Source organism: Anopheles moucheti, chromosome 2 (assembly GCF_943734755.1).
Source record: "Anopheles moucheti chromosome 2, idAnoMoucSN_F20_07, whole genome shotgun sequence".
NCBI lineage: Eukaryota > Metazoa > Arthropoda > Insecta > Diptera > Culicidae > Anopheles > Anopheles moucheti.
In genome coordinates, this window is record NC_069140.1 from 18,194,328 (window position 1) to 18,215,593 (window position 21,266).

The window sequence follows — 21,266 nt, forward strand, 5'->3', positions numbered from 1 at the left end:
TGAGTTAAGTCTTTCCCCTAGGAAAGTATTCTAAACACATGAATATCGTCGAATTTCGTTCTGTCCCTGACAGTACAACCTCACGATTCGTTGTGTAATCCGTGCTTTAGCATGCAGCAGCTTTTCATTCTGGGTGTTTTTGTTGTCGGAATCGGCGGCGATATTTTCTGCTCTCGCATAATCAAACGCGCATAATTTCAATTTTATTCCTGTGTGCAAACAAACGGAATTTTCAAGCAATACGATACGGAAGGAAGACGTTCGTTATCCGACTGTTGCGGAACGAAACCGATTCCCCTGTTTCTTGGGGGCAAGTACGCTACCAGGAATCGCATCGCGATTGTACGCAAGGCAGCAAATAGCGACGGAAAGATCCCTGGGAGCACTTTGCGAAAACACGGCTGCAGGAATTTGCGAAACACGTAGTTCCGGTTCCAGTAGCTGTTCAGTTACTGGGTGAGTATTCCGATAGTGAATGTGTGTGTGTGAGAGAGAGAGTGGGAAAAATTTTGTCTTGGGATATTTAGATAAAAAAAGATCACATCACACGCAGCAGCATAACGTCTATTCCAATTGAGTTCCTATAAAGGTAACACGCAAAAAGCGCTACATAATTGTGCGGTTTTGCGTTACACACGTGTGGAACACGCTCGGCTGCGTAATCTGTCGCAGAGCTGTTTGTAATGAAATACGGAGAAAAGTCGGATTCGCTTGTTTATTTCGTATATCGACGTTGAGTGCAAGGGTACATCGTTGTTTCGTTGCTTTGAAACGGTAAAGTTACCAAAAAGTACAACGCAACGAAAAGAGTACTGCATAAATGCGAAGGAGAAGGAGCGAGCAAAAAAATCTGTCAAAAGCAAACGAAGTGCAGCAGCAGTTCAGCATGTGGTTCGACGAAAACGTAGGTAAAGCATACAGCGCTGTAGTGTTGGTGTACTGAGAGAGTGGGCAACATCAGCGAGTGTGCTGGTGTGCGTGCTAGCGACGTGTGCAGCAGTCCATCTCCGCGTTGTTGGTGGTGAATGTGTTGTGTTTTTCGCTGTTGAGTTGCGTTGGTGTGCGTTTGCAACAGCGTGTGTTTGCGAGTGTGTGTGTGTGGAATCGCTATAGCGCTCCGAAAGGGAAAAGTGTGAAGCAGTCCGAAGAGCCAGCAAATAGTGAATCCATTCTCTTTCTTCATCCATTCGTGGTAGCCATCATCGTTGTCCGTCGTCGTCGTTTGTCGTTTTGTCCCATCGTGGTCGCGATTTCGTTTCCTAGTATAATTCCGTTTTCTCAATAACGATACTGCATTAGCGGAAATCAGGAAATTCGTCGTGGTGTAGTTAATTGTGTGGTGAAAGAAAAAGTGACGGTAAATAACCGTGCAGAAACCCGAGAGCTCCGACTTTTTCCTAGCCCCAATCCTCATCGGTTGAACACGGGAGAAGATCGGGGCGGTTTAAAGGTACGTATGCGGAGTGAGTTAAAAAGAATTGACGGAATGTACGGGAATAGTGTGTTAAGGCAAGGAAGAAAGACCGTGTTTGCGTAGACCATATTCAGGAAGACTACGTACTACGTTGCAATTTCGGCATATGCAGCCACACAGAAAGTCGTAACGGGTGTGCGTGTGTGTGTTGGAGTGGACTGTCAATGTTGTTAAATTATGCCAAAAACCGTAAAGTAGCTTGCGTACCGGAAGTTTTCAAGGCACTTCTAAACGCTCCGTAGCTATTCATCAAGCGAAGAAATTCTGTGACTATAGTACGATTTGCTGCTGGGACAAATAGACTGTTTTTCGATTTATGTTGCGTGCTGCTTGCCAAAGCAGTTCCTCCACCAACACCAACGTTCTATCAATGTGTCTTGCCAAATGGTTTCTACAAATATGAGCCCAGGTTTCTTTGGCTGCCACGAAATCGTATTGTTTGCCCCACGTGTGTGTACATTGTTTTGGCGAGTTAAATCATATTTGCATATGGTTATGAGTCAGGAAATATCACCCAGAGCCTGTAAAACAGTGGCCTAACACATAACCTCAGATAATCTGTCACGGCGATTCGTTTTTCTCCTCTTCTCATCAATGTTTCTTTCTTCTGTCATTTTAGGTGAGTCAAACGTCAAACTTACCGTCCAGTTACGAAAGCTGTGTTTGCGGTTTTACCATACAAGCGTTCAGGCATGGAAGAGAGTATGTTTACAATGGGCAAGGAAATAACGTGTTCAGCGCGTACGGTTAATGCTTCTGAATTACGCCTGAACATGGCCAGCTGTTTAGTTCTTCGTTCTTAAACTTTTGGGTTCCGGTTAACGCGGACGTGGATGAAGCTTTGACAGTTTGCGTGACGTCACAGTGAATTATGATATCAATCTGTGCCAACTTTCGACAAACCGTGGGATGTGTAATGCAAAAACATCTCACTCGCGTGACTCGAATGAATGTTCCGTAAAACGGGAGCGGTTTTGCCCGTGCTTCTGTTCCCATGCGTGTGGCTCCGGGCTGAGTAGAGACCGCATCGTATATCCCTTCATTGCAGCTTCACGACGGTGTTCCACCATTGGCGGCGGCGTTCTATTTTTAAACAACTCGTATCGTTAAGCTGCCCCAGATGTTAGAGAATGTAGTATCGAATTTGTCTAGAATCGAATCGTATGAAGCAGCAGGACATTTTCGTCGTGTAATCGCGACCGATATGTAAAGTATATTATGATACTGAAACGAGCACAGCAGGGTATTTATTTGTGAAGTTTGTACAAAAAAGGTTAGCTTCTTCGTGAAATCAAGTTGATCGTTTCCATACTGATTCGTATCGTGCAATCGTGTGGTGTTTATGTCGTATAATCAAACATAATTGATATTGTTCATAGGTCGCTTTTAACACAATTACACTAATTAGGTTTATATAATCCAATACACGATTAATCATAACAATCGTCGCTAAAAAATTAACTTAATAGTTTTCAAAGTTTAGTATTGACATATTGTTAGAAATCAATTGGAGAGGAATGCTGTTTGTTTGCTTTGGATTTGTGACGTAATATTCATAGAAGTATTTTCTGTTAAACGGTGATGAAAAACAATTGATTTGTAAAATAATTGTTTGCCGTATTGTGCAACGGTAATGTAGAGAGCGTGCTGCCATACTTGGTAGCCCAGCTGATTCGAACAATTCAACTGGATGTTGTAAACGCTTGTGATATGCTAGTGGTGTGCGTGTGACCAAACGTCTCCCGAATGCATGGCCGCGTATCGCGTAAAGAAAGGGATCCCCTTGCCTAAGCAAAAACATTTTTTGACAGCTTCAGAAAGCACTATTTGTCGAACAATTGACATATTTTGAGACTAGTGTTACGTTTGCACGCTGTTATTTGCATTGCCTGCCGTAAGTATATGTACAAAGGAATTGTTGCGTGAATCTGCAACCCGTTTTGTTTGTGTGACAACAAAGCAAGGAATAGATCCATCCTGAATCTTTGTCTATCTATCTAATGTTTACATTTTCTTGTTTAGTGGGAAAATAGATTACCGATATGAGGGTAGTGAGTTTGATAAGGTTGTTCGTTTCAAAGTCAAACACACAATAGCTTTAACACGTGGTTTTACCCTAAAAATCAATATCTACGTTGTGTTATGTTGTGTATGCCAATGTCAGACCAGAAAGGGGAGCATTTGCTTTTCACTGTATACACCCAGGATCCGGAAGTTACTTGAGTAACAAATTATCGCGGCCTGAAATGTAATTTTCTTGCTGTTTGATTAATGGAACAACTATTGCGATGTTCAAATGTTAAAAATTCTTTTTAAAAAAGATCTACACATAAGTAGTTCTTACAAACAATTATCAAGTACAAATATGCCTAATAACTACTAAGACTGTACTAGGTTGAAGTAAGTTTCAAATATTAGGATATGTATATTAGGATATGTATAGCAAGAATCAGAATCAGGCCCATTAGCGCCCATGTTTTTAGGCCAATGAGACAAAGATTCTATGTTTCGCATATGACTAAATAGCTCTCGAGAATGGAGACATACACGGTATCAGTAAGAGAGAGGTAACGTTCTTTAATGTAGGGTTCGTCATTCGGACTTCAGGGCTTAGCAATATTATTGAAATTTATCCCAAAGTATATTTCAAATCTATGATAAAGGATAAGAGAATTGTTTTCTTTTTCCTTTTTTCTTTGGTTTCACTATTTACATGATGGGGGCACGATCACCTACTCGATATATGTTTACAACGTTGCTGCTGGATAATCAAATTTTTGCCAGTCCAGAAACGATATGATTCATAAGCTGTGTGGTACTAAGCAAAACGTCGAGATCAAAAGATCTATCGACTCAAACAAAAACTTCCGGCGATGTAAACAAAAGATCAAATGATTCTTAATGTTTAAAAACAGATATTTTCCGGCGGTGGATTTGCTGCCGGTGCTGCCGGTCTTTCTCGGTAATGCATACTTACATATCCGGTGTTACAACTGCTTCGCGGGTATGGCCTGCTGTAGGAGTCTGCCAATCGATATCAGTTTGCGATTTTAGTGACATACAACAGTACCGATAAAGGATTTGAATAGTCAAGGAATATTCAGAACATTAACCTCCAGAAAGGTGGTACATTGCATAATGTAGCGCCATTATCATTTACTCTATGGAATACTTTGTAGTTTAATCGTTTATGGTAATTTGTTTTGTGTCATTTAGGGTGAATATTGGAGAGTTATTAATCTTAATTTTATCGCCTTCGTCCACCCTCAAGTTGCGCGCGTGAAACATGAATTGCTATTCCCTGAGGTTGTGCATAGACATTGGAGAGAACCTATGTGGCGCTAGAAGGAAATCGATTGCGCAAATACTTACCGCACTGTGTCTGTGTCTGTCGTGCCTTCGACACTGTCTGGGTTTTACTTCTGGATTATGATGGGGTGTTTGAAGAATCAACAAACTTTTAACCGGTTTGAGAAGCTCCACAATTCGTCATATCTTCTGATAGATTATCACCACATTCTCACCTTTTGCGCGGTGTGCCCCCCGTTTGCCACGCTTTCCTTGGCGGGCGAACTCTGTCAAAAGATGGAAGTAGACATAACGCGCAAGAATGGGATTGCGTTGTCTTCTCTTTCTTCTCTTTGTTCTCTTACTAGGGAAGAAATACGAGCATGATGGGTAGAAACAAAATCAACCCTTATGGCAGGGTTGAACTGTAGCGGCGCGTACATTAACGCGGGGCCTTAACGTTTGCGATACGTTAACGTGTATTGGTTGCGGCGCGCCATTGCGGACGGTGGATCCGCGCACCGCGGAGCAGTGTAGCAGTGTACCCTGGGGTGGTATCGGGATACGTTGACGTTGCGCCACCCTTACGAAATTCTACGCGCTTTCTGGTGTGTGTAGTAGTCGTGGCCGTTTCAACCAATTCTCTCATTTTCTCTCATCATTGTAAAAAGAGGTTCGCTCTCAATAGCACGAGAAAAGATAGGGGATGATGCCTGCTTCAAGCAGGCAGGGCCAGTTGTGAGTTTTCCCGTGGCATTGCAGTAACACGCGGCGAAACTACCGCACTCGTGTGGGATCGCATGGTTTGTACGGTCAGGCAGTCAGTCAGGCTTGGACCAAATCATCGACCGATAGTTGATGTGTGTGCCCCCTGCCAAGTTTTACACTCTACATCAATATCAGTGTTCGACGGGAGATAAGAAACTGTTGAACAGATTTGTGCCGTGCTGTGTTACGCGAGGAGCCCAGATTTAACATCAGTTGTGAACTGTGAGCGATCGGCAGAAATAGAGGAGAAATCTATCGAATTCTTGCCCTGAGGAAGTCGTCTGCGGCACTCACAGTTCATTAGCAAACCGAGACACGTTTTCTGTCTGATTCGGCAACAAATGCCACCACAAACTACGAACGGCATTAGCTTGGTGTAATTATAAAATAGATTACAAAAAAAAAACAAGAAGAACCAGTGCCAGCAGTGCTCGTCACCCGTTACACCTGGTCTCCGACACGGGAGAGTCCATTAGCGCTGATATTTAACCACAAACAACGAGCAAGTAGTTGTAGTTTCGTTTTTGTGTGGCACCAGAGGAAGTGACGGACTAGGATACAAGAAAAAAAAAAACTTTCACACGCATTCGCGAAAATCGCAGCCACTCCAACGAGGTGGCGTGATATGGAATGGTGGCAACGGAGAGACACGCCTGAATGCATTTTCCTCACAGCAACTCGCCACCATATGCCCTTTTACATTGAGCAAGAGAAATTTGGATGAAGAAAATCACCTCATGTGTGCGGTACGGTGAACAAGATATAAGGCCGGAAAAGCCCCAAGTCAGTGACTGACTCGTGCAGCTGCGCACAAACTGTGACCGGTCAGTAAGGAAAGCCGGAAAAACGCACCGTAAAACGTGCTTTCGTAGCATAATTTTGTGAATCCACGGAGAGAGAGAGAGAGAGAGAATCGATAGCGAGCGAGAGACGAACCGTGCTGTGGCGAGAGAATATTCTGCCGGAAGCATAGAACGACGCCAAATTTGACATCATCAAAACATACCGGGGACGGCACTAAAAATGGCCTACGATGACATTTTACAATACCTCGGCGGTTTCGGACGGTACCAGCGGCGTATCTACGTGTTGCTATGTCTGCCGGCAATCTCCTGTGCATTCCACAAGTTGGCCGGTGTGTTTCTTCTCGCGGCACCAGACTACCGGTGCCGGCTACCGTACGAGCTAGCGAATGCTTCCTACCCATTGCCGAACGACCGACTATCCATGGCCTACCCGATCGATACGCTAACGGACAAGTACTCCACGTGCAACTATCTCGATGCGAACTTTACCGATGCATACTGGGCCAGTGGAACGCCTGCGGCCGGCGTGCGTCCGTGCGATCGCTGGGTGTACGATCGCAGCAAGTTCGAAAGCAGCACCGTCACCGAATGGGACATGGTGTGCGATCGTAGCTGGCTCCGTGCATCGGCCGACTCGCTGTTCATGGTCGGCGTAATGCTGGGCAGCATTGGATTCGGCTATCTCTCGGACAAGTACGGCCGGAAGCCAATCTTCTTTGCCTCGCTCGTGCTGCAGGTGATCTTTGGCGTGCTGGCAGGCATTGCGCCCGAATTCTTCACGTACACGCTGGCCCGCATGGTAGTGGGGGCGACCACGTCCGGTGTCTTTTTGGTGGCGTACGTAATCGCCATGGAAATGGTGGGCCCAAGCGATCGTCTGTATGCCGGTGTTGTGTGTATGATGTTCTTCTCCGTCGGATACATGCTGACGGCCGGTTTCGCGTACTTCATTCACGACTGGCGCATGCTTCAAATAGCATTAACGGTACCCGGTGTGCTGTTCCTGTGCTACTGGTGGTTCATCCCGGAATCGGCCAGATGGTTGCTATCGAATGGGCGCCCAACGGAGGCGATCACGTTGATCGAGAAGGCTGCTCGCAGCAATAAGCTGACGGTACCGCAGGAAGCACTCGACAAGCTACTGGAGGAAGACAAAGTCCAGCAGCAGGATGATACGAACGAGCCGAAACCTTCGCTGCTGGATATCTTCAAGTATCCCAACTTGCGCCGCAAAGCGCTGCTCATCTTTTTCGACTGGTTCGTGAACAGTCTCACGTACTACGGACTGTCCTGGAACACGAACAATCTCGGCGGCAATCCGTTGCTTAACTTTGTCATCAGTGGGGCGGTAGAGATCCCGGCCTACTCGTTCCTGCTGCTCACACTCAACCGCTGGGGTCGGCGGACGATCCTGTGCGGTTGCATGATCCTCGCGGGCACGATGCTCCTGACCACGATGATCGTACCTTCGTCGCAGCAGTGGCTAATCGTGGTGCTGGCAATGCTGGGCAAGATGGCCATTACCTCGAGCTACGGTACGGTGTACGTGTTCTCGGCCGAACAGTTCCCGACGGTTATCCGTAACGTGGCACTTGGCGCATCGTCCACGAGTGCCCGTGTCGGTGGCATACTGGCACCGTACTTCAACCTGCTCGGTGACTACTGGCAACCGTTGCCGCTGCTCATCTTCGGTGCGCTTGCATTCGTCGGCGGCGTGCTGTCACTGTTGCTACCGGAAACGCACAACCAAAAGCTGCCGGAAACGATAGCGGACGGGGAAAACTTTGGTAAACAGAAAACGATACCGGACGGAGACGCTGGAACCGTCGGTGGTGCTGATCGTGACGTCGAACGTACAGCGGAAGAACTGCAAGTGCTTAGTAAACCGGAACCGGCGGAGGGTGAAGATACGGCTGCAGATGCATTGAAAGGAGAGGAAGCGAAGCAAAAGTATTGAAACATTAGAATGTCAGGTTATAGTAGTTGAACGAAGTAATCAAGTAATGGACAAACGTAACCCCTAAAAACATAACTATCGTAAGAATCGAACGACATAACAATTCATGTAGAAGGTTAGACACACGTATCTGATAAGTAGAAACGCAAAAATTGAACGGTAAGAGATCTCTTATCGACGAACAATGAATTGCTGCTGCGCTGCAAAGGTGTACAAGAACAAGAGCTTAAACAGGAAGAAGTTGAACATTATTTTGAAGGTAGCTTAAGCGCAAATGTTGAAGCTAATAATGAACGTCTCAAGGGGTTTTTTATGCCGGGCATCATGCGATGTTCCCACAAAACCCTTTTTCTTCTTTTTTTGCTGTGCAACGCATCACCTTACCGTGCTTATTATCTACCCTTATTTTGCGGTGATCTTCGCGGACTCACAGCAGGACTTACATTCCAGAAGTGTGGTGGTGGTGTTGTTGCATCCTTTTGCTGTAATCGTTCATAATTCATAATTAGGATGGAAAGATTTCGGTAATAATTCCCTTTGTTGGATGGACAGAGTGAACCATGAAAGCTGGTTTGGAGGTTTTATCATAAAGAAATGGCAGTAACTTATGTTCAGTTTTACCCTGCGTTGTGTGTGTGTGTTGAACTGTTGAGATTGAATATTTTTTATGATAGTTTATCTTGCTCGTTTTGAGGCACGCATTTTTGAGGCAAACTTCTTTGTAAATGCTTACTTTCTGGTAATATCAGGATTGGCAAAATGTGACCAGCTATTGTCATTAATGCAAGTTACGTCATGACATGGAGGATAATATATGTCAACTGTGTTTTTGTAAGGCTTCGATGGCCTAAAATAAGGGCGCTGCTATTTTAGACATGCGGTTTCGACGTGGCTTAATCAATAACATTTTTTTGGGGATGGTTTAACTTGATGTTTTAATTCAATAAGCAATTGTAGTTATATTTTCAATCGGTAACACATTGTGGCCTCGAACACGTACAAATTATTTCTACCATGACACACGCATTAGGCATATTTGTACTGTATTTCATTAATACCACAAGATTGCTTATCACCGCTTGATTGCTTGCTGCAAGATTGCCTTAAGTCATTCTACCGATAATAGAGTCCCTTCAAATGCTGCACTGATCACAACAGTAGTAGTTCACAATTTCAATTCTAACGCACGATCCTCGAATCGATCGCCCGTGTGTTTGTTTTATTTTTAGTACACTCTGGCATTACTGATGATCCAAGATAATTTAAAGAGGCAATGTTTTTAAATCATAAGAAGTTGGTAAAATGAAGTTTTTTTTAACGCGTTGTGCCAGATGTGTTTCTTAGGAAGTGCAGCATTCGTAAGTGATTGCGTACACACGTTTTTGCCGGCTGTAAAACGATTACATATGAAAAGAACGCATTGATCTGCGCTTTTATACACACGCTCAGGAAATGAACATGTGGCCCTGTATACGTACATCGGTTTGATCTTCTTAGCGCTTAGCGGATGATTGGTTTTAGGAGAGCAGACGCGTTTTTTCACGTGACCTAACGTGTGACCATGTGTGTGGTTGACATAATTCGAGAAAACTATTTTTGTACCACGGCTGAAGAATGTGCTTGAAGGATTTGTAGCACTTTTGCTGTTGTCCACAAAACATACGGTTCAATGTTGGTACTGGGGAAAGTCTCGGAAATGGGTCTAATGGGTTTTAGTGCGTGTAATGTATTTTCTATGATGTACAACTGGACAAGATTAGGGTTCAAATACGGTACAGAAAAAGAGCTGTAAAGGGTCAACATCGACACAGTAGCTGTGGGGCCAACTAATGAGAATTCATTATGCGAATGTAGGAAGTGCCCGTCACGGCAAGATATTTCTGTCTTAAAATACAGCTGTACAACTATAACACAATGCACAGATGACACTGAACCGATAGCGCAAGATCGCGCTAGAACAGAAACACCCGGAACAAGTAAATGATTTATCATAAAGAGGCTTTGTTGCTGGGAGCAGTCCCATGACTGAGATGAGTTCTGGTATTTCCGGTCGTTGGAATATGTGTTTTGTGTAATTTGCTACCAAACAATGGGAATTATTCTTAAATGCAGGGCAAATAGTGTAAGAAACTCAATACGATAATACATTCCATAGCGCTAAGTAAAAGCATCTCAAAATTAGGAGTTTATGGCAAGATCGAGCAGTGAATGACTGAACAATCCATGCAACTAGGAGTTTCGCATGCAAAGTCTTTAAAACAAAACTTTATTTCTTTAATAGAGTGTGTATGAATTAATGAGTCTGCTCTCAAGGCTCCACAAGAAGTAGCTTTATCGCGAAATTACTAGACGCCTTTACATTTGTTTAGCTGCTGGTCCACTCAATCATGGGGAACCCATGGGGTGAATAATAGGGTTCGATAAGGCAATTCATTATTTGATTCGTATCAGACATTGGCAACAGGTACAAGTAAAACAGCTGCGAAACGATATCGAACCGTTCACCTAGTGTCGTATGTAAGGATTCTACGTTGATATGCATGGAGTAGGGTTTTCGCAAGTGGAATTAGTACTTCAGTTCGTCTTAAACAATAGTGTGTTGAAAGTTTTATCATTGTTTTTAAGCTTCCCTAGCTTAGTTTTTTTTTATACGTAAGTTAAAAGATGCGCACGTCGGAGTGTGAGAGAGGGAAAGTTGTTGCTTGTTTTCTTTACAGAATCATAAATGGAATAATTCAGACATCAGAGTGACAAAACTAGTTTGAACAAAAAATCATTTAATCATTACAATTTTTCATAACTATCACGCTGTACAAGAAAATTGTCGTGTAAAGAATCATATAAAATAATGACCAAATTATATATACACAAGCGACAAACATATGCATCATGAAATTGTTTTCGTTTGTGTGAATTAAAATAGTAAACATGGAAATAAATACACAACCTCTACTCGACGTAACCCCTATAGCTGCACCGTTTTTCATATATGTGACCTCAAACAATGGAGATTGATGCGATACACGAGGCGCGTGGACCGAAACTGTGTGTGTGCTTTTTCTATTAAGGCGCCACGATCACGCGATCGTAAGTTAATGTTTACAATTGCATTCAATTGATTTGGTCGCGAAGGAATCGAACGTCGGAGTAATCGGAGGGACGGACGGCAGTGTTTTACTAATTTATGTCGAGTTTATGTCTAGCCATTTGGCTGCAGGCGGCGGCTACCAACTGTTCGCCAGGGTGCCGTCAAATGTGGGGTTCTTTTGATTACGAAATTAATCATCGCGGAAGGAGAAATGCGATCAGCTGGATTGGTTGGCGTTGCGGTGCTAGTTTTGATACGTTCTAACGTTAATCGATTCTGATTGAGAATTTTACACTGTGTGTTACATGTTTGATAGCTTATTGTGTATTTTTTTCTCTCTCTCTCTCTTTTTCGGATGTATAACAATTGGAAGCTGACGGTTCTGCAATCAAAAAGTAGCTGGTGAAAGAAAATCTCCCCGGCCACACCAATCCCGCCCCGGAAAGAAGCACGCACACGCAGTGTTTTCCGTTGCTATCGGAAATTGGCTGAACAAGTCCAGAACCTCCAGATTCTAGGAGCGAATCCTGCTGCTCAAGGAATAATTTTGGAACGGTTGGTGAAACGTTAGCTGCGGCTGAACGGCCTGCTCGTCCAACGAAACAGCACACAGTTAATAGACCTGTACCAGGTGTGTTCCGTTCCGCCCGGTGTCCGAGCAAGGATGGGTGACGCAATCAACTTTGGGCCTGCCTGGTTACGCAAGGTATCGTCCGATAGTAATCCCACTAGTAACCATCACAGTACGAACAGTAGCAGCAGCAGCAGCAGTCACCACAGCAGTCATACGATGCTGAACAACAATAGCAGCAGCAGCACTGTCGTCAACAATGCTGGTGGTGGCGGCGGCGTCGGATTGCATCATCAGCATCATCCGCATCATCATTCGCAGTCGCCGTCGTCGTCGCACTCTTCGTCGCATCACTCGCAGCATAGCCTGTCGCAGGGTGGCAGCACTATCGGGAGTGGTAGCGTCGGCGGCGGCGGCAATGGTACCGGCGGTAGCGGACTATCCAATAGTTCGTTTGGCGGAGGTTCCGGTGGAGGCGGCAGCGCCCTTGTTAACAATGGTGGTACCGGGTCGGGAGCAGTTGCCACCTCTACCGCTATTCGGTACCCGTTGGCAGAGTTTCGCTACGGGCGCGAGGAAATGTTGGCCCTGTTCGACGGGAGAACGATTAAAACTCCGGAAATATTGGTGCAATTTAAGCGTTTGTTCGTGGATAAACCACAACCGCCGCTTGCGCTGACACCGTGTCCAGAGGAAGAACTAATCGTCGAACCGGAATCGCGGGTAAGCATAAGCGGATCTAGCGATCTTCTTCTTGCCAGCTATGGCTTAATTTGATAATTAATGTTTGTATTATAAATACGCTCTGGCTTTCTAGCGCCCTTGGCCATCGAGAAGTGTTTCGCTTGGTATTCCTGGACGCGGTGCTCGCGGTGGTTCGGTTGATCGTGGTCGTGGCCGTGGACGGGGACTGTACACCAGCTATCAACGGTCGTCCTCTTTCTACGAAGATGAATCCAGGGGCGTAGGAAGAGTAAGTGATGCGACGTTTTGCATGGCCATTAGGCGACGAAGATAATTAAATTTGGCTTTTATCTACTCCCAAACAAGGGTGAACGACCGTGGCTGGATCGTAATGGAACCGGCGGTATCGGGGCCGATACTGAGTGGAATAATTCGTCATCCAGCCCTAGGAAGGAGTATGGAACGCGAGCAGTTCGCACTGGCGGTCCCATGGAAAGCTGGCGTCGTTCCCGTACGGATGACGAAAGCGCCGGGATCACCAGTAACGGAGTTGGTGATTGGCGATCCGGTGGGGGCGCTCCGGGCAGTATTACAGGCCTTGTGCGCGAGAAGTGGACTAGATCTACTAGCTGGCGCGACGAGGACAGCACTTCCCATCATGGGCTCGACGGGCGTGGACTGAACAGTAGTGGTGGAAGTGACAGAATGATTCCACCCTACAAATCACGCCTTGCGGCTGGTGGTGGTATTGGTAGCGGTGTTGGCGATTTGAATTCCGGTCACTCGATGGGTCCGGGCGGTATGCGTCGTCCCAACTGGGACACGGATGAGCTACCCGAGTGGGCAACCGAGAATCCGTCAGATTTTGGTGGCAGCTTTGACGCTACCGGTGCATTTCATGATTCCGATAACGATGGTGAGAGCGGCGGCGGTGGTGTTGGTGGTACTGTCCATAGTCGCTATGGTGGGAACGCTAGTGATGCAAACGGCAACAAGACACACAATCATGCGAAGGATGATGATCGATCGAAAGACACTCGGCGCCGAGCCGAAGACGGTGAACTCGTGGAGCAGGGAGGCGAATCACGTCTGGACGGAACGGAAGATACTGCGGGCAAAAATAGAAATGATGGCTCTACTGCCGCAGCAACAGCGAAAGGTAGAGAGATGGGAAAAGGCATGAATCATGTCGGCGGTGGTGGTAATCGAGTCGAAGAAGCATCAATGGTTGATAGAAAAGAATGTGACGATGACGATGAGAACCAACAACCGGGTGCCAATGATTCGCAACAAAAGCAATCACGAAGCAAACGACAAGTGGGCAAAGATGGAAACCATCCTCAGGGTTCGGTGTCGTCTCCCGAGAAAGTTGCTTTGAGCGAAAACTCGGCAAACGTTCAATCAAGTTCGGGGAAAGGAATATCTTCTTCGCACGAATCGATTGAATCTTCCGTCTCATCGACGATCAGTAGTGCGGCACTGGTGGAAGGTGATGTGCAAAAGAATTCTCCGTCGTGGCAGGCGAAGGCAAACGAAGCCTCTGGCACCAAAACCGTGACGGAACAGCCGACATCCGCAGCAGACCGTGATAAAGGGAACGATATTGACCACAGCGATGGTCAAAAACATCGCGCCCAGCAGCAACAACTGCCGCCGCAGCACGAGAAACGTGTTGAGCCGAAAAAATCACCATCCAGCACAAGTGTCGACCGGATGCAAGAAGTGGCAGACGATATGGTTGCTCAACTGATTATGGATGACGAGTTTCTCGCGACTGACGGTGATCCATCGGTGATTTCCTCCATCGCTGCCAACTCCGCTGGGTTAGCTGGTGCGGGAGGTAGCCTCGGGAAATCGCCCGTCTTCGGCATGTCTGCGGCAGGTGCATCCGGCACTACTGCTACAATGGCGTCCGGTAACATGGGGTTAAACATGCTTCCACCGCTCAAAGGACTGCAGCCAATGCAGCAACTGTTCGGAAACGGGAATCTTTCTCGCGTCAATCCGCTACTGCTGTCCGATCCGGTGGTCGCCAACCGGGCCGCAATGGCAGCAGCAGCGGCTGCTGCTGCTGGCGTAAATCCCATGGCACAGCTACACCATCTAATGGGCCCACCGGCTCCACCGCGTGGTTCGGACATCTGGTACTATTGTGACCCACAGGGTAAAGTGCAGGGACCGTTCCAAGCGGCAGAAATGACAGAATGGTACCGAGCCGGGTACTTCGACGAGTCGCTGTCGGTACGGCGAGAATGCGATGAGGTATACAATACGCTTGGCACACTGGTTGCGCTTTGCGGTGGTATACCGTTCTTAAACTCAGCGGTCATACAACCGTTCAAAGCATCGGGTGGCGCGAACGTAACAAAACATTCGCCACAACAACAACAGGCACAACCTAACGCGGTGTCCCAGGGTCAGCAGAAACCGGTCACTGGTCCTGGTGGTGCTAATGGAAATACCGTAATGCCTTCACCGAATCAACAACAATCGGCCGGCCAAGGGCCGGGACAGCAACAGCAGCAGCAGCAACAGATCCCATTGCATGCCGGAAGTGCTGGTGGTTCCGGACCGAACGGTGGACCCAACGTGGCTGGGCTACATTTTTTGCGTCAGCAAAATATCGTGCTGCAGAAGCTCCAAAGCTCGGAAGGTTGGAATCTACTTTCGCCTGAACAGCAAAACATGATCATCACGCAACAAATGAATCAACTGATGAACTCAGACCCGTCACGCATTGGCATGATATCTCCTTCCTCATCGTTACCTGGTGGAAACGCCGGAACGAATCAACATCATCAGCAACAACAGCAACAGGGTGGCATTTTCAACGCCGGGGCTTCTGGTGGGGCAGCTGGTATTATACCATCGGGTCCGGATGCGCTAGTAAATTTGAAGTTGCGGGAAATGCAACAACAGCAAGGGCCTCAATCGCAGCAACAACCTCCAGCCCACGTTATGATGGAGCAGTTGCAAAAATCGGTGCCGGCCAACCATAGCGATAGCGCATTCTTGAAACTGCACCTACCAGAGTTCAATCAGTCATCTCAAGCAACCGGAGTAAGACCAATGCTGGGTAGGTACTGGAGGAGAGAAAAAGACGGCGACCGTACATGGTACAGAAGTGTATTAATTTGGCTTTGTTTGTATTTTAGGAAACATGAACGTTGATCCGACCACTGTAGCAGCTGTTGCTGCAAGGCACGATCCACTCGGTCAGTTGATGCATGGTATTGGATTCAACCATCAAGCAGCGGGACAAAATATGGGCCCACTCGGACCAAACAACCTTTTGCTGAACCGTGGTGGACTGTTAGGTTCAGGTAGCGGTGGTCCTGCACAGCAACCACAACCACCAAACCAACCACACCAGCAGCAACAACATCCGGCGGCGGGTAAACCAGGTGGAGAAGATTCGTTACAGTCCTTGTTCATGCAATTATCAATGCATAAGAATCAGCAAGCATCGCAACAGATTCCGAATCATCAGCCACCGTCGAAATCGGCAGGTGAAATGATGGGCGCACCCGCCGGCTGGTTACAATCGCCTGCCGGGCAAGCACAGGCCGCAAATGCTGGTACAGGACTTTCTGGATTAGTGCCGCGGGGTCCAATGGTTGGTGCGGGGTCTGGCTGGGGCGATTTACCGCCACCCACGAGTGCCTCATTTGCTTCGATAATGCAGCAGCAACAGCAGTCGCATCTGGCACTCGCTGGTCATCATCCACTGCTGTTGGGTGGTAGTGGTCCTTCCAATGAACCACAAGCACCATCGGTAGTTTCACTCTTCAAGCATCATCAGCAGGCAGAAAAACAACAACAAATGGAGAAAGAGCAACAGCAGCAACAACTGTTGCAACAACAACAACAACAGCAGCAGCAATTACAACAGATGCACCAAGAAAATGTGCTTGCGCAACAAAAGCAACATCATCTGCAACAATCGCAGCATGTGCAAGAAAATCAGCAACATCCACATATACAGCAGCAACTGCAACAGCATCAAATGCAGCAATTGCAGCAACATCAAGAACAACAATTGCAACTACAACAGCAACCGCAACAGCAACAACAGCTGCAGCAGCAACAACAACTGCAACAGCAGCAGCAACAACAGCAGCAGCAGCAGCAGTTGCAGCAACAGCAGCAACAACAGCAAAAACAAGTGAAAGAGAATCAAAAAAAGGAGAGCACTGCCATAGAATTGCCGCAGCAGCAACAGTCAGGTAATAGTAAAAAACAAAATAACAAACAGCAGCAGCAGCAGCAGCAACAAGTGAACCATCACGCTGAAGCTGTCGAGGACAAAACGGCCACAAGTGTGTCGATGCAGCAGAATCAAAAGTCGAAAAAACAGCAAAAGAACAATCATGTTGTGGCGGGCGGTAATAGCAACGGTCAAGTTACGATAACCAGCGAGGAAGAAAGTGAGTTTATAATCGTTAAAAAGGAGATGGAGGAAAAGAAGCGCCAAAAGGAGTTGAAAAAACAACAGCAGGAAGAGCAAAAGCGGAAGCTAGCGGAGGAGAAGAAGATGCTGGAGGAACTGGAAGCACAGAAGCGAGCAAAGCTGCTCGAGTCCCAGCGCCGTGAGGCGATGAAAATACAAGAGCAGCAGCAGCAGCAACAGCAACGTTCCGTCCCGAAAGCTGTACCGGCACCATGGTCCGGAGCGATGGCCGAGATTGCCAATAGCAAGCTAAGCCTGACGGAGATCCAAAAAACCGAACGTGCGCTTTTGGCCCGTCGTGAGAACAGCATGCGGGAGCAACAGGAGCAGCAGCAGATGCTAGAGATGCAATCGCAGCTGCTAGACGGTAGGCTGAAGTGGAACGCTCAGAACCTGATGCCGGCCAAGGTGAAACCGTTGGCAGAGATACAAGCGGAAGAGGCGGCCGCGGCCGAACGAGCTCGTGAGAAGAATGCGAACGCGTCCGGCTTGACGGTGGCTGCGATTGCAGCTCAAGGTGGTGTAAAGGGTGCCAAGAAGGAGGACAATTTGGCTAGCCTGCTGAGTGGTGCTGGTGCAGCTGGTACTGGCTCAGCTGTGTGGCAGGTCCGTGGCGGCAGTAGCATGCTGTACTTCAACTCAACTAAAGCTTGGACTGGGGATGGTGTTGGCGATGCGAGCAACCTGCTGGGCGGAGGAACAGGTGGAAGCTCTTCCGGGCTTAGCAATAACGTGAGCTCCGGTGGCTTCTGGGAGGAACCCACGCAACCCAGCGTTGTAACTGCTGCTTCAATTGTTGCTGCCACCGGTAAGGCTACCGGCAACAATGCACGCAAACAGTCGTCTATTGCCGGTGTGACCGCGACCGGTGGTGGGGCTGGTGGCAAGCAGCAGCAACAACTTTTGAGCAAAAGTAAAACGTTGGGCAGCATTACCACGAGCTCCTCGTCGACTGTGACCGCTGCCAAGCAACAGAAGCAACAACAGCAGCAGGGCGCCACGAAGGGAAGTAGTTCCTCGAATGCCGGCAAATCCGTTGGGGGTGGTAAGAATGGCAATGTGACTGGCGGTAATAATGACCGTAAGGACGAAAGGAAGCATCCGAACGAGCCGACCAATGAATTTACCGATTGGTGTACTCGCGCCCTGAGCTCATTAAACAGCAACGTTGACAGTAAGTATAGCCCTTTTTGGTCATATCTCTTGTACGCGATGCTCATCCTGATTATGCTGATAATCTTTTTTTCCAGTTCCAACATTTGTCGGATTTCTACAGGACATCGAATCACCGTTCGAGGTGAAAGATTACATCCGTGTATACTTAGGTAAGCTAACTACCACTTTGTTCCGTGGGATCTAATGGATCGAAAGATGCTAAACTATATCTTTGATGGAATTGTATTTGTATAGGAGAAAATAAAGAGTGTTCGGAATTTGCCAAGCAGTTCCTGGAAAGACGCTCGAAGTACAAAAATCAGCAGCGCCAAAAGAATGCCCACATCGACGATATGTGCAAACCGGCACCAGCTATAAACCCATCGTCTAATGATTTCCAAGAAACCAAGGTAAGCTCTCTATGCTGCTGTGGTGCATTCGTTGATACGTTATATGATTAGATGATTTGAAATATTATTAATTGCCCTATTTTGTATGCATTTCAGGGTAAAAATAAGAAAGTTAAAAAAAATAAGATGATGAAACTCGACAGCCGCATTTTGGGCTTCTCCGTAACGGCTGCGCCGGATCGACTGAATGTTGGAGAACGAGACTATGGCGATAATGTTTAAATGATCGATGCAGAGATGAATATAGAGAGAATATAGAGAGATGGCGAGAGGAGAGAGAAAGATCAGGAACATGCGTCGGTTCATGTACACCTGTGTGACTAAACATGAGAGCAGATGTTGATGTGCATAAACACAAACGCTAAACCAAACACAATAGAAAGGATGGTGTAGCAATAACAACCTTTCCCAAAAGTAGATGTGAGCAGATGGTTTTCCATTTTTCGATTTGGTTTTCTTTTATATCTACGCTTCGGAAAGCGTTGTTTTTCTTTTCGGTTGTATTAATTATGCAAAAGTATTCATGGATCGTTCGGGGAAATGTCTACATGCCTCTAGTGCATGTATCAAGGTTCGTTACGCAGGTCAGCTTTATTTCGCACTTCTGTTGCTAAATGTTAATGGTTTGCAATAGCCCCTTTTGTTGTTGTTTATAATATAGTATAAGCAACGTGTGAAAGTCGAATTGCGCAGACTGAATGTTACCGATCGGGATCGGCCATTTTTGCCCAGTCTAATTTTTAGGGCTAAAGTCTCGATTAGATCGTGCCTCTCCCACACATGACGGTTAACTGTTTTAAGGGTAATTCAAAACACAAGAAGAATAAGTATATTACCGATCGATCCATGCGTTCTTTTGTCTATCAATCAGTTGCGTAAATCATACCAAGGCAAAATTGCACCTTAGCACTGCCTTGTTACGATTTACTACATTTCTTTAAAACCTTGTGCATAATACGTTTCCCGTGTACAGAATTGGGATTGTGTGTTGATTTGCGAAACTCAATCGAACGGATTATGAGCAATTCACTGATTAAACAATTATTAATCGATTAAAGGCAGCTCGTTTGATTTAATTCGCTGTGTATTGTTACTGCAACGCACTTTCGAATTCTGAATTTGTTCAGTTAATTTCGCCAATACTGTCGGTCCATTTTCGTATTCGGTTTTATATTTTGGATAGTTTCGTTAGGATTTGTTCGACAGATAAATTTATATAGTCTAGAGTTTGTTTTGCATATGCATTTCTACCGTATTTCAAACCAGTGGCTGCCCTCCGTGAAACCATTTTTTGCGGTGTTGTTGAACATAAATTATATACTTGTTGCTATGAATTTTGTATCAAACATGCTGAAGGATACAGCGAAACAATCCAATTTATAAAATGGCTACATAAGTGTTTTGCTACAAAGCGACGACGTTTGCGTTCTAGTGAGTTGATTATTTTAGCGCGCCTTGTAAAGGACATCTTTATCGTTGAAAATGATTGCTAATCGAAATCAAATTTACGAGATTTGTTTGAAACTACACACACATACACACATACACACTGCCACGTCTCTGCATATGTTTCAATTACGTATCGTCATTAGTCTTGTTCAGCCGAATAAACAGACTCGCCCACGGATACTTATAGAAGAGGGGCAGCTAACCAGCGCAAGGATGCAAGGATGATTGCGTAGTAAGGAGAAAACACAAATACAGTGCTTCCATCGCAAAGAGCTCTTGGGAAACGCAAGATGATTTGAATACCCCCGGTGTATTCTTGCGAGACATCCACCCAGAGGCAGAGGATGATGGAATCATGTTCAACTATGTTGACAGAAGGAAACGCGGGATTGCATAAGGAAAGCAACAAAAAAAAATCATGCGTGTAGATTTACATCTAATGTTATGAAGCGAAATAAACGAAAGAAAAAGCGACATAGTACACAGGTGATAAATAATTGGAATATCCTACAATGGCATACATACATTGCAAGAAAAGGAGTTCGGGGCGCGCAGTGCTTCCTTTCGGTTTGTACGTTACTTCCGGTTGATTATAGTTTAATCCTCACAATGCTCATTTGTTTTGGGACTCATGACCATGGCTAAGAACAGTACCTGTTTAGGGTTCGTTGACAAACATTGATTCTCCTTACTACTCCATCATCTTGAGCGCTTGACAGTGTTGAGTTTTTTTAGCGAGCGGGGAAAAGTTTTAAAACCTCCAAATGAAGCATCGTCTGGCTGCTGCTGTGAGGTTGACGTACTGTAGGTTTTTATGTTTGTTTAATATCTCTATTTGTATGTACATTTCTTGCGCTGAAATAAAGAATGTGTCAGGAGCAAAACGACCCAATGGTTTTTGTTGAATGTTATTAATGACTTCACATACGAGCTTCCATCGGATCGGATGTTTGTGAAATGGTTAATTAAAGCATGATGTACTAGCTTGCGAAACATGATCGAAAACGGTATTATGGTCAATTGAACAACAAATCTTCATTGTCGTTATTGTAATATGCGTAAATAGTATTAGCCATGGCAAGGAAATTCAATAATTGCACTAAATCAAGACTGTGGACGATGGATTAAGAAAAGAGGAAGGTCCATGATATCAAGGTGCAACAACA

At 45.9% G+C, this 21,266-nt stretch overlaps 2 protein-coding genes across 3 annotated transcripts; both read left to right on the forward strand.

Moving 5' to 3' along the window:
* Positions 1-321: 321 nt before the first annotated feature.
* Positions 322-20,987, forward strand: LOC128298492 (GIGYF family protein Gyf). Of its 2 annotated transcripts, none has more exons than XM_053034242.1 (8): positions 322-456; positions 11,755-12,675; positions 12,770-12,925; positions 13,003-15,712; positions 15,792-18,260; positions 18,337-18,411; positions 18,497-18,651; positions 18,748-20,987. In XM_053034242.1, exons 2-8 carry the CDS (start codon positions 12,046-12,048, stop codon positions 18,871-18,873), a joined length of 6,321 nt encoding a protein of 2,106 aa, XP_052890202.1. In that variant the 5' UTR covers positions 322-456; positions 11,755-12,045; the 3' UTR covers positions 18,874-20,987. The 2 variants fall into 2 exon arrangements, with proteins under 2 accessions (XP_052890202.1, XP_052890201.1); XM_053034241.1 differs by lacking the exon at positions 322-456 and adding an exon at positions 1,213-1,450.
* LOC128298493 (organic cation transporter protein-like) lies at positions 6,309-8,316 on the forward strand. The gene has a single exon (XM_053034243.1). The coding sequence runs from the start codon at positions 6,554-6,556 to the stop codon at positions 8,291-8,293; it is 1,740 nt and encodes a 579-aa protein (XP_052890203.1). The 5' UTR covers positions 6,309-6,553; the 3' UTR covers positions 8,294-8,316.
* Positions 20,988-21,266: the final 279 nt, after the last annotated feature.